Genomic DNA, 13082 nt, shown 5'->3' on the forward strand with positions numbered 1-13082 from the left:
CTGCGTAAAGATGAAAGTCACTTCGTACAGCCCCGATTTGCAGATGCTGTGCGCAGAGGTTCAGGAGCAGAAGTCCCATTGTAAACATATCACGGCAGACCCGACGATGTTTCCATGAACACGCTTTTCAGCATCTCTTTATTGACCACTTTTCACACATGGTTGCTGTACGCATACAGCCGGTGTTAAAGCGCACAGCCCGACACATACCAACACAACAGCATAGATAGCACAGATGTTAAGGCGGCGAGGCGTAATTGCGGGTGCCGCTCAGGTGCGTCCGCCTCCCCTCCCCCACGCCCCACCACACACATTAACCAGGTGAAATACATATTTAGGCAGAATATTGCAAATATCTATTTTTCATCTTTTAGCAGCATAGTGCTTTTTTTTTCCAATTATTTTTTAAAAAATCAGGTCAAGGCTCCAAAAGCCCAAAGGCGATATAAGGGTGGCGGCTCACAACAGTTTTTGTTTGCTACATGGATCATTTTAGTTCAGCTGGGTGTCTTTCCTTTTGTTATATTTCTTTAAGAGTTCAAAATGTGTCAATTACATAAATAAAATGTAATTTTCTCTCTAGCACTTCATGGATTTAAGCAACACACCTTAGTTGTTCACACAAAGCATAAAGGTAAAAAAAACAACAATATATACAGTGTTATCTTCATTTTAGATGTCAAAAAGTATTTGCGGCTCCCAGTGTTTTCTTTTGCGTGGAAATTGCGTCCAAATGGCTCTTTGGGTGTTAAAGGTTGTTGACCCCTGATCTAGCTGTTCACTTAGGATTGTGAAAATATTGTGGTTTTCATTCAAATATGATGAGTGCGTCACACTGGTATCACCTTTAAATTAAATGTAATATTTGATGACCTGAGGACCAGAACGAGCTCAAAAATGAAATCTTTAGTATAAAATGTCACTTTTCAGCCGTAACCTACACAAACAATAAACTGATCATTAAACAGTTGTTTTAGAATCCGTTGACATAGATATACATGAATTAAATAATAGTCCTGATGAAATTATGATTTCATTAATTATATTTCTATTATTTGTCAAAAATTCAACAACTAAATTGTTTTAAACTATTGATTTTTCTACTTTCTGGCTTTCCACCTCCAATTTAATACTGAATGCAGATCTGTGAACGCCATCGCAATGAGAACTTCATGAGAAATTCAGAAACAGGACGTGAATCCCTGCATTTTTATCTGGCGTGAACATTTTTCAGATATCGAACATGAAAGATCGTCTTCTGGCAACCTTAATTCAGAGACCCCATTTCCTCACTGCGCAACATTCCCAAGGGTAAGATAAAGGAGAGGAACAATGGCAGCTCTAAAAAAGGAATTACAGAACAAAAGGAAGAAGTGAAGAAGGAGAAGACGGCAGGCCTATGTTGGATAGATTTTTTTGAGTTAGATTGTTCTTGTTTGGGGGCACTGACTGCTGCTGAGTTGGCCACGGGGCTGCAGTAAGGGGTTGTGGAGGAGGTGATGGAGGTGGGCGACTCGGCGGCGCTCCTTACAGCCAGATACTGCGGGGTGAGGCCGCCCAGGCCCGTCAGGCTCCCCCAGGTGGTCGCACTGTTGAGCTGCTGCATCTGCTGCGCCAGCTGCTGCTGCAGACGCCGCTGCTCCTTGTCCTTCTGTGTGTCGGCGAACTTCACCACGATGGGAGATGAGCAGCCCTGCGGAGATGGGAGGATGAGGAGGAGCGTAAAGAAGGGGAGGGAAAGAGAGGAAGAAAGGGAAAACGAGAAGGATGAAGAAAGGGAGCAGGGAAGGAAAAGGGAAGAAGAGAGTAAGGAAGTGAGATAAAAAATAAAGAAGTGATAGAAGATGAAAGGGAAGTATAGAAAGGCCACAAGCCCCCAAAGATGAGAGGAAAGGAGACAAAAAAAGAACATGAAAGGATGGAAGGAAATGAGAGAGGAGCCAAGATGAGAGAGAAGGGAGGAAGAGAAAAACAGAAATAGAGAAGTGAGGAAACAGGAGAGGAGAGGAGTTCAGGCAGGAGAGGAAATGGGAGAAGAAAGAGAAAAGGAGTCAAAGGATTGTTCAGGTACTTTGTTGCTTGCAAACACACCTGAAATAATTGTTGTACTGAGTGAACACAATAAAGGCAATAAGCCACATGTCTACAGTGATGATACACACCGGAAATCATCCACAAACATCTTTGTATTAACAAACTTAACTTCAGCAAAGAAAGAAAATATTCTCAATTAAAAAGTCCTCTCTTGCACACACACACACACTCACTCAGGGACACAGGACACGCACACACAGTCACACAGGAAACCTGAGTCTAAAGCCGGTGGGCTTTCTTCTTTCCCCCAAAAGGGCTCAGTTATCTCTGAGTCCAAAACGGTATCACCAGAAACAGATTTCCCGAGTTCTCCAACTATTTCATCATCTCATATGAAGAGAGACTTGATCTGTGTGTGTCTGTGTGTGAGTGTGTTAATATGTGTGAAAGAGGGGGGGAAAGACCTAGAGAGAGAGAGAGGGTGATTTGGGCGACTACGAAGAGAGGTTGAGAGGGCAAGAGAAAGATTTAGAGATTTTAACGGTCACTAGAACGGCATCTAATTGTTCGAATTCTTACGCCTCAGAGCAGCTGCAGTGTGTGTATGTGTGTGTGTAAGAGAGATGATTGTGTACGCACACTGAAGCTGGGTAACAAATCAGACGTCCAACACGCTTGCTAACAACTATGACACGAAGGAGACAAAAACCCACAACGCTCCTGATGAAAGCTGCGGTGCCGGCTGAAACGAAGCTGAGATGGCAAGTCATAATCTATCACACCACACCATTACTCACACAACGCAATCAAAGCCTAACTAGGGGCAAATCCGTTCAAAAACAAAGGCAATCTGCCACAGGAGGATAAAAACCTTTTGATTGAAACATTTAGTTTGAGGCTCGATCCGCACTCGGCGGGGGAGAGAAGGGATTTGCCTACTTTGCAGATAGCGCTGCACACGTTTTGGAGCGGAGATGTGCTGTATGACGGTTGTGTGTGCCGGTGCAGGTATTTTGTGCAAGAGTGAAAGCGAGCGAACGTTTGCACTTCCTTCCTTCACTGTGGACCAGAGCGTGTATTGTGAAACTAGCTTTTAGCATTCACACTTCAGTCAGGACCACTTTGGTAAAAATAACACCGTGATTTCCATTTGCATTTATTTAGATTTGGCAGTACCGGGTGTTCCAAAGTAATGAGTTTGTCGGACAAACCGGCCTTTTCATGCTGAACAGGTGTCTGAGATCATTTAGTGCGGGGCACAGGAAGAACGATCCCCAACATTTAGGGAGTGAAAATATGCACTTTACTTTAAATTTACTGAGTTTAGGGACATGAATGCGACAGTAACATATAATCTGTACCCTTTCTGGACACAATTTTGCATTCCTGAAAAGAAAACATGTTAGTCTAACACGATGCTAGGAGTGAGATGCTAAAAGCTGAGGGCATGCCAACCCCAAACAAGCAGCCCAAACTTGATTTTTAGGCCTCACCATTTTTGTATTGATACTCATACATTTGGGCCATTTATCCCTTTGAGTCAACTTTCTTCTGATTGGCTGCCCTCTTACAAACAGATGGTCTAAACAGGAAGTGGAAAGTGCTTCTGTGCGCACAGCCAGAGCTGCATGCCTGAGATGTCCAAATAAGGAATATCCTCTCTGTGACATCATAGAGATCCAAGAGTAGAAAAAAAACTGTGAGAAGCCTGAGCTTTTGTCTCACAGGGAGTATTTGTACATACACCGATGTCACTATTTAAACCTATGCCCATGTTTAATATGAGAATCCACCACTGTAATTACAGGCAAGGCCCAAAAAGTCATTGTTTTTTTCCTAAATATCATCCAAAATAATCAATTAATAATCATTAACACCTTTAGAAGCGTATGCCTACGCTTTGACAGTATGACTGTCAAAAATAAAGAGTCTAGCCTAAAACTTTAATGGGAAATTAAATGAATTGCAAAGCCGAATTAATCTCTTACCAACATCACATCATCACAACTGATGGCTGTTGGCTTTTGCACGAAATATTATGTCTTTAATCTCGGTGTAAATTGAGACACAGCATGGAATCATTTTGATATGACTTTAATTGGTTCAGCAGCTTCATTCTTATAACAAACACATCGAAGAATACAGATGTATGCTTTTTTTTTAAGCTCTGTGTTTTCTCTTACTGTGAAATCTGACAGTCTGACCAATGACAGAATACACATCACATCCTGAGCAACATTAAAAAAAAGAGTTTCTGTGTAATTTAAAAGCAGACCTTCTTTGTCAGATAGAACATCCAGTGTATCTTCTTCCTTGTATGTGTATGTGTCTGTTTCCGTGTGTTACTGCCCTTCTTCTGTAGGCCTGACTTATCAGCTGAATGAGCTCGTCTCCTGTCTGTCGGCGGCTCGGCCATATTTACTCTGTCTCTCCACTGGTCATTTTGCCTCTTCATTCTGACCGCCGACAGATAAAGTAGAGGAGACGACGGGAGAATTGTATTGGGAGGGTGAGGGTTAGTCGGGGCCTCGCCGTTGGAGTCGATTCCCCCTGAGAACCGAGCTCCCTATCCCGCTCTGCTAAATATCTCATCACTCCAGTTGACACCTTGTGAGTGAGGGGAAATGCAGCCCGGAATGAAAGTCCTGCTCTGGGAGGAAGGCTGAGGGCCACAGGCATCTACGCCTGATGCTGCCGGTTATCCCCGAAAGGCCGGCTGTTGCACTTTGAAGCTGTTTTTCAGGTGATTGCCTCGTTGGTTACCTTCGCCCCTAAATGCTGAGGATACATGGAGAGAAAGTGGCAGCTCATGCCATCTATTAGTTTGGCTCAAAGAAACAAACTATCCTGCTTTTACCTTAAGGGGATTTTTTAAAAATTCATCACAGATTAGCAGCAGCTCGAACTTTCATATGAAAACACTCTCTGACTAAAGAGCTAATCAACCTTGATTGAGACGAACAAGCATCTAGAAAGCCATGTATATCAGAAGCTGTTTTGACAGATGAACTCCAGGCAGTGTCAGGAGGATTAAGTTGGGACTTTGTCCAGCTGGTCCTTGTGAACTACATGCTCAGATGGGGTCTCACTTCTGGAAGTACTCTGGCTTCAGCGATGGAGCTGCATGGATAAAGAGTGCAACAGGCAGAACACTGGACCTCAGCTCCCTGCTCATGCCCCGTGAATTCAATTGACTATTACCTTTTCTTCTATAACACAGACTGTTACTTCACTAGAAAGGCAGGAACATTTAATATCTGATATGCCGGATATTCTTTTTCTTCTTTTGGCTGCTCATTTTAGAGGTCACCATGGTGGACCATCTGCCTCCATCTCACCCTGCTCCTACAATCCCTTCTGTCACACCAACCCTTTCTATGTCCTCATTCCCAACATCCACCTTCTCTGTGGTCTTCCTCTTTTCCTCCTGCCTGGCAGCTCCATCTTCAACATCCTTTGTCCGGTAAATCCATTATCCCTCCTCTCAACCTGAGATGTTCCTCTGATGATGTACACATTTCCAATCCTGTCCATCTTGGTTACTCCCAATGTAAATCTTAGCATCTCCAGCTCGGCCTCCTGTCTTTTTGTGAGCTCCACCATCTTCAAAACACACATCATAGCAAGTTGACCATCTTGTAAATCTTCCTTTTCACGCCCCTGTCACTCATTTCTACCCACTTCATCCAGCCTGGACCTCTCGCACTGCCCATTACTTTGGAAGATTGACAACCCGTCTCCCTCTCATTCACACACAAATTTTGTCTTGCTTCAGCTGACTTTTCTCTCTTGGACATCTCCATGTTTACACAGGTATCTCATCCGGACCACCTAGCTTTCCACTCTTCATCCTCTTCATAGCTACCCTAATTTCCACCATATTAATCCTCTGCTCCTCTACTTTCATCCATCCATCCATCTCTAACATCCTTTCCAGTTTGGTCTCTCTGCCTAGCCATGTGATACATTTCTCTGCCAGATAACAAAGTGAAAAGCTCAGGACTAAAAATGCAGATTATCAATCTCCACTGATGACTGTCTGGAAATTGTTCTGCAGCAGCCATCTTTTGAATTGGACTGCATGGACTACATATCTAAAGTTTAAACTTTGCATGGTGTGATTATAAGTCTATTATAAATATATGTAAAAAGAAGCCATGGCAATTTGGGCAATTATGACTAACTTTCACTGTTTCTGGGCAGCTAGAGGTATATGATTCAACTTCATCTTAAAATAAAAACAGGACAAAAAGGTGAGAGTCTGGAGAAAAGTGAGCAAAACTTCAGGATTTGAAAATACGTCATAGCTTTTGGGATAAATCCACAATTCCAGTGTCGAACTGTTTGCGCAGAGATTTGTGTGAAGTGTCATTTTGTTATATTCAACATCCAAAAATCCACTTTGAATTGCTATTAAAAGCACTGGATACACTTAATTTTTCATATAGCATAGTTGATGCTGTGGCACAATGGGCGTATTTTCAGATGCTTCCATAAATTTAAACAAGTAGTTGACGTGCTTGGATTCCCAAAGAATTTGGACTTGTAACTTGTATATGTAACTAAAAATAAAAATACTCACACATTGTGTATTTTACAGTTTTGGTAATTAACCTGTGAAGGAAAAAAGAACTTTCCAAACCCTCGCTAACTAAATATGGCAAGTGTAAAAGGACTATTAAATCTTTGTCATAGTCTGGTGCGATAATCTCCTTACACTCGTCTGTTCTCTCTTTTTCTCCCATAGCTGTTAAAATCATTAACTGCAATTTCAGTAGAGATGCATACATCTCATTTTTAGCTACACGTGTCTTTCATGTTCTATCATATTCATCCCTCTGCAACAATGAAAAATAACTCTTCCCCATTTGCAAGTAATTTCATAGTTTTTTACTGCAGCTGCATTTCCTTTCTATTCTGGTAGTTTCCATCATATTCCACTGAAATCTGCATATCTCGTGAGCTTCACAGTGCCACAAAAGATTAATAGGCAACAAAAGATGGTGACAGGTTAACCTGCACTTGACCTATGACGTCAGCCTTTCCTTCTTTCACCAGAGCCTTTAGATTAAAGCCCTACTTTAGACAAGGACACCTTTTACACAACCCTGTGACAAACAGTGGAGTCTGATGGTTTGGCCGAGACTGCCCTTATAAGGACATTCAAAGGAAACATCGCAGCCTGCGATCCAACATTACTGTTAGTTTTTTTTTTGTCCATATAGACACGACAGCATCACACAGTTGTTGCAGATGTGTCGGCTGCACATCCATGATGTGACTCTCCCGTTCCACCATATGTCCAAAGGTGCTCTATTGGATTGAGCGCTGGTGACTGTGGAGGCCATCTGAGTACAGTGAACTCATCGTCATGCTCGTAATTGTAAGATGATTTGAGCTTTGACACCTGGTGCATTGGCCTGCTGGAAGCAGAATAAAAGGATGGACGTGATCAACAACAATACTCAGGCAGGCTGTGGTGTTTAAATGATGCTTTGCTGGTAGTAAGGAGCCCAAGACAGCAGCTCCAGACAACAGAACCAAAAAGATTTTCGGGATGTATTTTCTAGAATTAAAATTTTAACATGTTAAAGAAAAAGAAACTAAAAATATAAAAGCCCAGAGTCTTCTGCCATTTCTTCTAAAATTACCAACTACTACCTATAGCCACCTATAACAACCAATGAGGGTCACTTCTCTCAGGAATTATCCCAATTCCAACCACCCATCACGCCTCTGTGATTTAAGTCCATTTCAGAGTGTTTGACGAGGCCAGTGTTTATCGGTATCTGCTGATATGATGGGAGTCTGTAAAAACCATTCTGCTGGGTGTAATTACACCACATGTTGAGTAAATCTAAATTTGTAAACCATCTGATTTGCTTTAAATTGCCCACTTTTGAACACAAACAGCAGGGGGCGACATAATGGCTTCATCTCGCTTACGGGATATTTCATGAGTCTCCCGCGGACAGTCGGCTCCTCAGAATAAACTAAATTTATTGATAACAGGCAACTAATGTTACCCAACATATGAATACTAATGTGTGGTCATAAAAAGAAACGTTCCTGTTTTGCCTTAAATGGTCTCTGGGTTCATATTCAACAACAGCAATGTGTCTCGGTGCTGGAGGTGAAGCATCGATTCCCATTTTCAGCTATTTTCAGGAGACAGATTTTCAGCTCCAGTCAGTCAAGTATCCCATGTTGCACAACTTTCACATCTTGAAAAATAAAAAATAAAGCGCTCCGAGTCTCATGGGAGAATTCTTTACCAGAAGATGCTTCTACGGGGGAAAACACTCTATTCTGAAATGCTATTTTTGTCTGTTTCTCGCAATCTTTTGACAAATCTCCTACACAGAAATGCCCGTCTCAGACAGATATGTAACAGCATTTTCGCTGAAATATAGATGTCAGTGCTGCCATCATGCAGCAGGTTGAGTGCGCTTGATAAAACCTCTTAAAATATGCCTCAGAAATTTCACCTGCGCTGCATATGCTTGATGCCCTGGTGTCACGCCACAGTTCCTGACTGACAGATGGGTCTGTGTAGGCCGATGGCATGACAGCCTGTGGTCTCAAAATGACACCGCAATGATCACCTGCTGTAATTATGGTATCCGACTTTAAAATGATGTAATTACAGCGTATCGATCAGCCGAAAATACCACCTTAAGAAAAAGGGGGAAAAAAGTGAAACTTTTGTCTGTGACTTGGATTGATGTAACCAGGAGTTCACTGAGCTAATAAAGCCAACTACGCTCCCTGATGCCAACGCTCTGAGACAACCGTGAAGAGAGCATTACACATCGCTTCCCATCTTTCCCAAAATGCTCAGATGCACACGCGCGAACTGAACTTATAAGCTCCGGTCCGTTTACCTTGGAAATCAATCTCTCATAGCTTTCAAGAGAGTTTATGCGCTCTGAGCCTTCTCCATCTCATTTATTTACCTCTTGCATAGCCTTCAAATGTCAAACCATGTTAACTTACCCCGCTAATAGGAAGTCAGGAGCCCCCGATATCTATAGGAGTCTGCGCGTCACGTCTGAGCTCTTTGTGCATGTTGTTTCAACTCATTGTCCCCAAAACCCAGCCTACTCGCTCAGAAGGAACCGTCAAAATCAGCCAAAGGCAATCCATTACATACTTGGAAAGGCACTCCCTCTTTAAATCGTGCCATGTTTAACTGTTCATTGTTGCATGCGATTAAACTTCTCCTTCCACTTTAGCTTCGCACTTTATTATTTATAGACTGTCTCAGTTTTTCATCAGTTGAAATAATTGTTGTTGTTTTTTCTTATTTTAATAGTGTAAAACATTTCCATTACAGTGAATTAAATCTATAATGAATTAATTCCCTGCCTTTGTAATAATATATATATTAGGAATCCATATTATGCAGAAAAGGACGTTGCTTTGTGTCCATTTTGAGATTCCCAGAAGTTTATAAAAGCTGTCGAAAACAGAGACATCAATCCAACCTTTTAATCGTTTTCAACCTTAAAGTGGTGCAAAATTCTACCTCTAGTTTTGAATGTTATCAGCTCACTAAAAAACCATTACAAGTCGTTACCAGTCTCACACATGCTGCCAGGCTCCTCATTCTTTTTGTAGCTGTATGTAGCCTCATTCGATCCCTTCAGATTAAGCGCAACAAAACATAGTGTGAGTTGACACATCAACCGGCTTGCTTTTTCCTTTCCTAGTGGTTGTCTTTAGGTTTGTTTTCAGGCACCAAAAATATGGATGGCTATTTGTTAGGAGGTAGAATCGGTTGTTTGCTGATGAGTAGTTGGGTAGTTTGATCCCTGAACCCCAATTCGCCCCCGATGCATATTACTGTGTGGAAGATAAACTGCATTTAATAATGTGCTCTATGAATGTACGTATAATGTAAAAAGGGCTCTTGAGTATCCTTTTCCTTGATCACCAAGACATTTATTTACCTTTGGAAATCTTACATGCACTTCTTCAAACTACCACTAGAGGTCTCCTGCACAAGCTGGAGTGCCTACAATGTTTGAAAACCATCTTCTGAGTTGCTATTAGATGAAGAATTGCACCTACTGGCCGTTCATTGAGCTGATAACATCAGAACTGGGCGACTGGATTGTGTTTCCTGTCAGCAAGTGTGGACACACACATCACCTGTCGGTGTAAAACAACGCTCAACTGAACAGCACGACAAACTGAAGCCTCCAGACTGATCCTACAGCTGAATCAACAATTCAGCTTAAATTAGTCTTAGATGGTACTTATAACACCGGCAGAGCATATACACTCTAGAACACGCATATACATAGTAAACTGTGACTAAATTCAGAGTAAATTGAGACTATTTGGAAAACAAAGACGAATCTGGCATTTTGTGACAAATACTCGAGACTCATAAGTTAGGCTAACTCAGACTCCTTCTGTTAAAATAAAACATGGGATCATCCAGCCTTATACGGTGTCAACATCAGCCCCTGATTAATCTAATCTCCTATTTTCTTCCCACTGTCAGTCTGTATCTGTCTCTGCTCTTCACTGCAGTCGACAGATGTGTTTGTTCACTGTTTAAACAGACACTGCTGTGTTTTCGCTCATGCTCTACTTAAGCTCTCGTCTAAATGCGCTTGAACGCTTCTGTATTTCCGACGGGGGGTCGGAGGGGGTGTGTGTGCACGCATGCAGCAAGCGCAGGATAATACACAAGTGTCCCTCTAGTTTCGTGTAGGAAAAGGAAAAAAGAAAAAAGGTAGGAAATAGAAAAATCAGTGTTGATGGAAAACTGCACGAGGGGAACCTGAGTGCTAAATGAGTCTTTATAAAAGGAGTGAATAATGTAAAGCACAAATAAAGCACAACGAAGGCGACCCACTTTTCTCCGTGTGTGTCTTTAGAGGTTCGACAGCGAATTACCCGTCCCGCTCATATCCACTTTCATTACGGCCTAACATTCAGAGAGCAAGGGTGTGTGTGTGTACAAATGTGTGCCGGCGTGTACCTGAATGTCACGCCGTAATGAGAATGGATATGACAGTGACAGGGCCATCAACGAATGGGGCTCCTGGTTCTTCCTCGTGACATGTGGCGCGTACGTGACAGGGAATACACTCACACAGACACACGAACACACACATCACGTGCACACAATCTTTCTCTATCTAAGACAGTGGGGTGCAATAGAGCCAAGACAATAACCAAACTCTATTTACCAGACCTCATTCCCTCATTCGGACTCGAAGTAATTACTTTTAAATTGCAAAACTGAGGAACATTAACAAACGGATGCGGTAATTTAGGTCCGCCTGGGGCTAGACAGCTTGTTTTCAAATGGAAATGAAGGTATTTTGCCATTGTCCACTGTAATATTGTTGTGTTATGGTTTAAAGCTTCTTTTTTCCCCTTTTCCTGTGTGCATGATAAAAGCAAAGGGGCACTGGTAGTGTTTACCGGCCCCACTGTGGCAGACAACTTGCTCGGAGCGAGGATAATTCTAGCCTAATGCTAACGCCGACGGAGAGGAGCGTCGCTCCTTCGACTCAGAAAGACAGACACCGCTGCTGCTCGGCCACATAAATCAACACAGACACTGATATTCACAGTGTGGCAACATAAACAGAAAAAAACCACACACACACACATACTCACAGATAGACAGACAGAGGGAGGAGCATGCGTTTTCCCCACGTCAGGGTCACAGCACATCAATAGCAGCCATGATTATCATGATCAGCTCTAATGAGGGGGCTACGGGGGTGAATGCCACTCGTTCTCTTTTTCCCTTAACACAGCCTGTTATTACCGCTTTTTTTGTCTCTTTCTCTCTGACTCGCAGGGGTACACACACTCTGTGCTCGTCTTATACCATGTAATTCTCTTCCCAATCACACTCCTGTCATCCTGCCCTGCCACCAGGCCTGACAATGCTGACAAGGGCGCCCCAAAAACCCGGGTGAGGCGGGGGAGGGGGGGGGGGGGGACACAAAAGAGCTGCGACTAGGTCCCCATTATGGCACCGCTGGGGTCACTGTGCAACTGATGAGCTCTGTAACACCACCTGCCAATTTGCAGTTGTTGTGTCAAGGGTGCTGCTTATTTGTCACAGTTTGGAGACTTTGCCGAAGTTTGCCCTAGTTGGAAAATCTGCGATTGGAAAAATGGAGACTAAACAGGCGATGCTGATTTTTATCCCAAGGCCGAGGACGTGACTGTGCCAGCTTCTGCTAAAGCTCTGGATGGACTTCTAGCTTTTAGGTGAATGTGTCACACTGGTCCTCTGCACACCTGGCATGTGGCGTTAGAGGTCTGCACAGGTCCTAACCAAAAGCCACAGTATTGTCTTTAACACCCAGTGCAGCTTGTACCTCCTAATTGGACATCTGAACCAGAGATTCAAGGCTAGATTTCATTGTATTCTTTCAAAATCACACAAAAAAAGACAGCTATTGCAATACACACTGATTTTCAAACTAAACTAACTAAACCCAAGAATAATCTGAGCCTGAAGCTTTATACAAATAAACAAAAGACCCAAAACCCCTGAGTGGCTCAAGTTATGTAATACATCTCTCCTTTCTTTCTGAATGGCAGCTCCACAGAAGCTACAGAAGTCAGCAGCACCATAACTCTTTTATGGAAAAGAGACATCTTATAAATGAAAACCACCTCATTAAATAAACTCTCGTCAAATCAATCATTATTTTTACCGCCTGCATGCGGTGCAGGAAAGTCGAGACTTTGTTACAACTCACATTTCCTAAAGATACAAGCTGAATTCATTTAAATTTACACACCGAATAAAAGGATTTAGTTGGATGATCATAAAGATTGAAAGTATAGGCAGACTTGTACCAAACAGTTAATGCTTTAAAAAAATCATCAAGTAAAAAATCATCAAATGAGAAGTGAACAGTTATACTCTGTAGGTTGAGGGGATGGAATTGGCCTCGTGTGTGAGTGAACAATGAAGGATTTTAAGGATAATAATGGTTAAAAATAATAATAAAACTAATGTGAAATAAAAAAGTATACACATGTAAATAATGTTTATGGAC

The 13082-nt window shown here is 42.3% G+C and overlaps 1 protein-coding gene across 28 annotated transcripts in view; it reads right to left on the reverse strand.

The window, feature by feature from the left end:
* Window positions 1-13082, reverse strand: part of celf2 (cugbp, Elav-like family member 2) — a 241817-nt gene that overhangs the window by 26827 nt on the left and 201908 nt on the right. For 15 of the 28 annotated variants that reach the window (XM_085137087.1, XM_085137083.1, XM_085137088.1 and 12 more), the window contains one exon: window positions 1451-1693. In XM_085137087.1, coding sequence (XP_084993213.1) covers window positions 1451-1693 — 243 coding nt within the window. The remainder of the gene's footprint in view (window positions 1-1450; window positions 1694-13082) is intronic. The other 13 variants (XM_085137093.1, XM_085137098.1, XM_085137094.1 and 10 more) reach the window with 1 other exon arrangement.

This window comes from Neolamprologus multifasciatus, chromosome 17 (assembly GCF_963576455.1).
Source record: "Neolamprologus multifasciatus chromosome 17, fNeoMul1.2, whole genome shotgun sequence".
Taxonomy (NCBI): Eukaryota; Metazoa; Chordata; class Actinopteri; order Cichliformes; family Cichlidae; genus Neolamprologus; species Neolamprologus multifasciatus.